The sequence below is a fragment of the Chrysochloris asiatica genome, unplaced genomic scaffold (assembly GCF_000296735.1).
Source record: "Chrysochloris asiatica unplaced genomic scaffold, ChrAsi1.0 scaffold00450, whole genome shotgun sequence".
Taxonomy (NCBI): Eukaryota; Metazoa; Chordata; class Mammalia; order Afrosoricida; family Chrysochloridae; genus Chrysochloris; species Chrysochloris asiatica.
In genome coordinates, this window is record NW_006408968.1 from 580,618 (window position 1) to 581,961 (window position 1,344).

Genomic DNA, 1,344 nt, shown 5'->3' on the forward strand with positions numbered 1-1,344 from the left:
AATTATGAATTCATGCAGTTCATTAGGACTCATTGTAGTCATTCTTTTGATAATTCATGTCATCTTATCTCTGGTCAGTAATAATCTTTTCAAATTATCGCCTGTATCTTTTATATCCACAAAACCTTTCTTAACTTCCCAGATTTATTTTGTATCATCCCTGTCCTGGACTTGAAATCATTCATTTCTCTAAGGAATCTTGAGAAATGGTATTAAGAGACATAATATGAGTGTCTGCCTCTTACAGAGTTGTTAGATTTTTTGGTTATTTGGACCTTCAGGATACTGATTGGTTTCTTTTCTTCATTCAGCAGGCATGCCCAAAGAAAAATACGAGCCCCCTGACCCTCGGAGGATGTACACAATTATGTCCTCTGAGGAAGCAGCAAATGGAAAGAAATCACATTGGGCAGAGCTTGAAATAAGTGGTAAGACATGGAAACTTGAATTTATGGTATGGAAATTAAGATGAATTAGAAAATTAAGTTTTCTAATGCTAATACACAAAACAAGCAGTGATTGTATTTTACAAATGTATTTTAGAAGAAGGAAGCTTCAGTGGAAAGGTCATGCTTGAAACCAAGCTCAAAACCTGCTCTTCTCTCAGCATCAGTACTTTCTCATAAAAATGGAGATACCAGAGAGAAAATGAAAATGTTTTCTGATAAAATAAGGTTGAGTTTGTATTGTTAAATAGATTACAGTGGAATAGGAAAGGCCTGTTTTAGTACTGGTTTGGGGATCGATTTATGTCTCCTTATTTTCCTCATTTGCTCTTCAGTCTGGTTTCTGAGGACAGCTTTATGCAGAGGGACAAAATCTTAATAGTTTGAAACAGATCTTAAAATTCTCTTCTACAGCTAATGCAGTCTGTTGTTGTTAAGTGCCATCAAATCGGTTCTGACCCATAGCGACCCTGTCTGTATAGGGTTTCCGAGGTGTGACTGGTGAGCTTGAACCGCCCGCTTTGTAGTTCAAACTGACTTTGCTGTCCAGCGCATTAATGCACAGGGCCACATTCAAAGTCCCACCGAAGATATTTCTTTCCCTAACATTCTTGCATGGTGGTTGTTCAGCCTATTCTTTATTTTTGCTTTGAAATTTAGAAACAAATTTTACTTAAGATCTGAAATACAATTCCTAAAATATCAACTTTTCAGAAAACCGTGGCTACACAATGCATTGCCTCTATCATGTTAGAATGTGTATTAGACTCAAATACAAAAACCATGAAACAAACCACCATCCTTCAACAACTTGAGCAAAGATAGAATGCCTAAGGAACAACATAGATGACATGCAGAGGGATGGGCTGTTTTACTTCAAGCACCATAAAAAAAAAAA

The 1,344-nt window shown here is 36.5% G+C and overlaps 1 protein-coding gene across 2 annotated transcripts in view; it reads left to right on the forward strand.

The window, feature by feature from the left end:
- The first annotated feature begins 316 nt into the window (after window positions 1-316).
- Window positions 317-1,344, forward strand: part of CNOT6 (CCR4-NOT transcription complex, subunit 6) — a 59,126-nt gene continuing 58,098 nt past the window's right edge. For both annotated transcript variants that reach the window (XM_006877255.1, XM_006877256.1), the window contains exon 1: window positions 317-428. In XM_006877255.1, coding sequence (XP_006877317.1) covers window positions 317-428 — 112 coding nt within the window. The remainder of the gene's footprint in view (window positions 429-1,344) is intronic.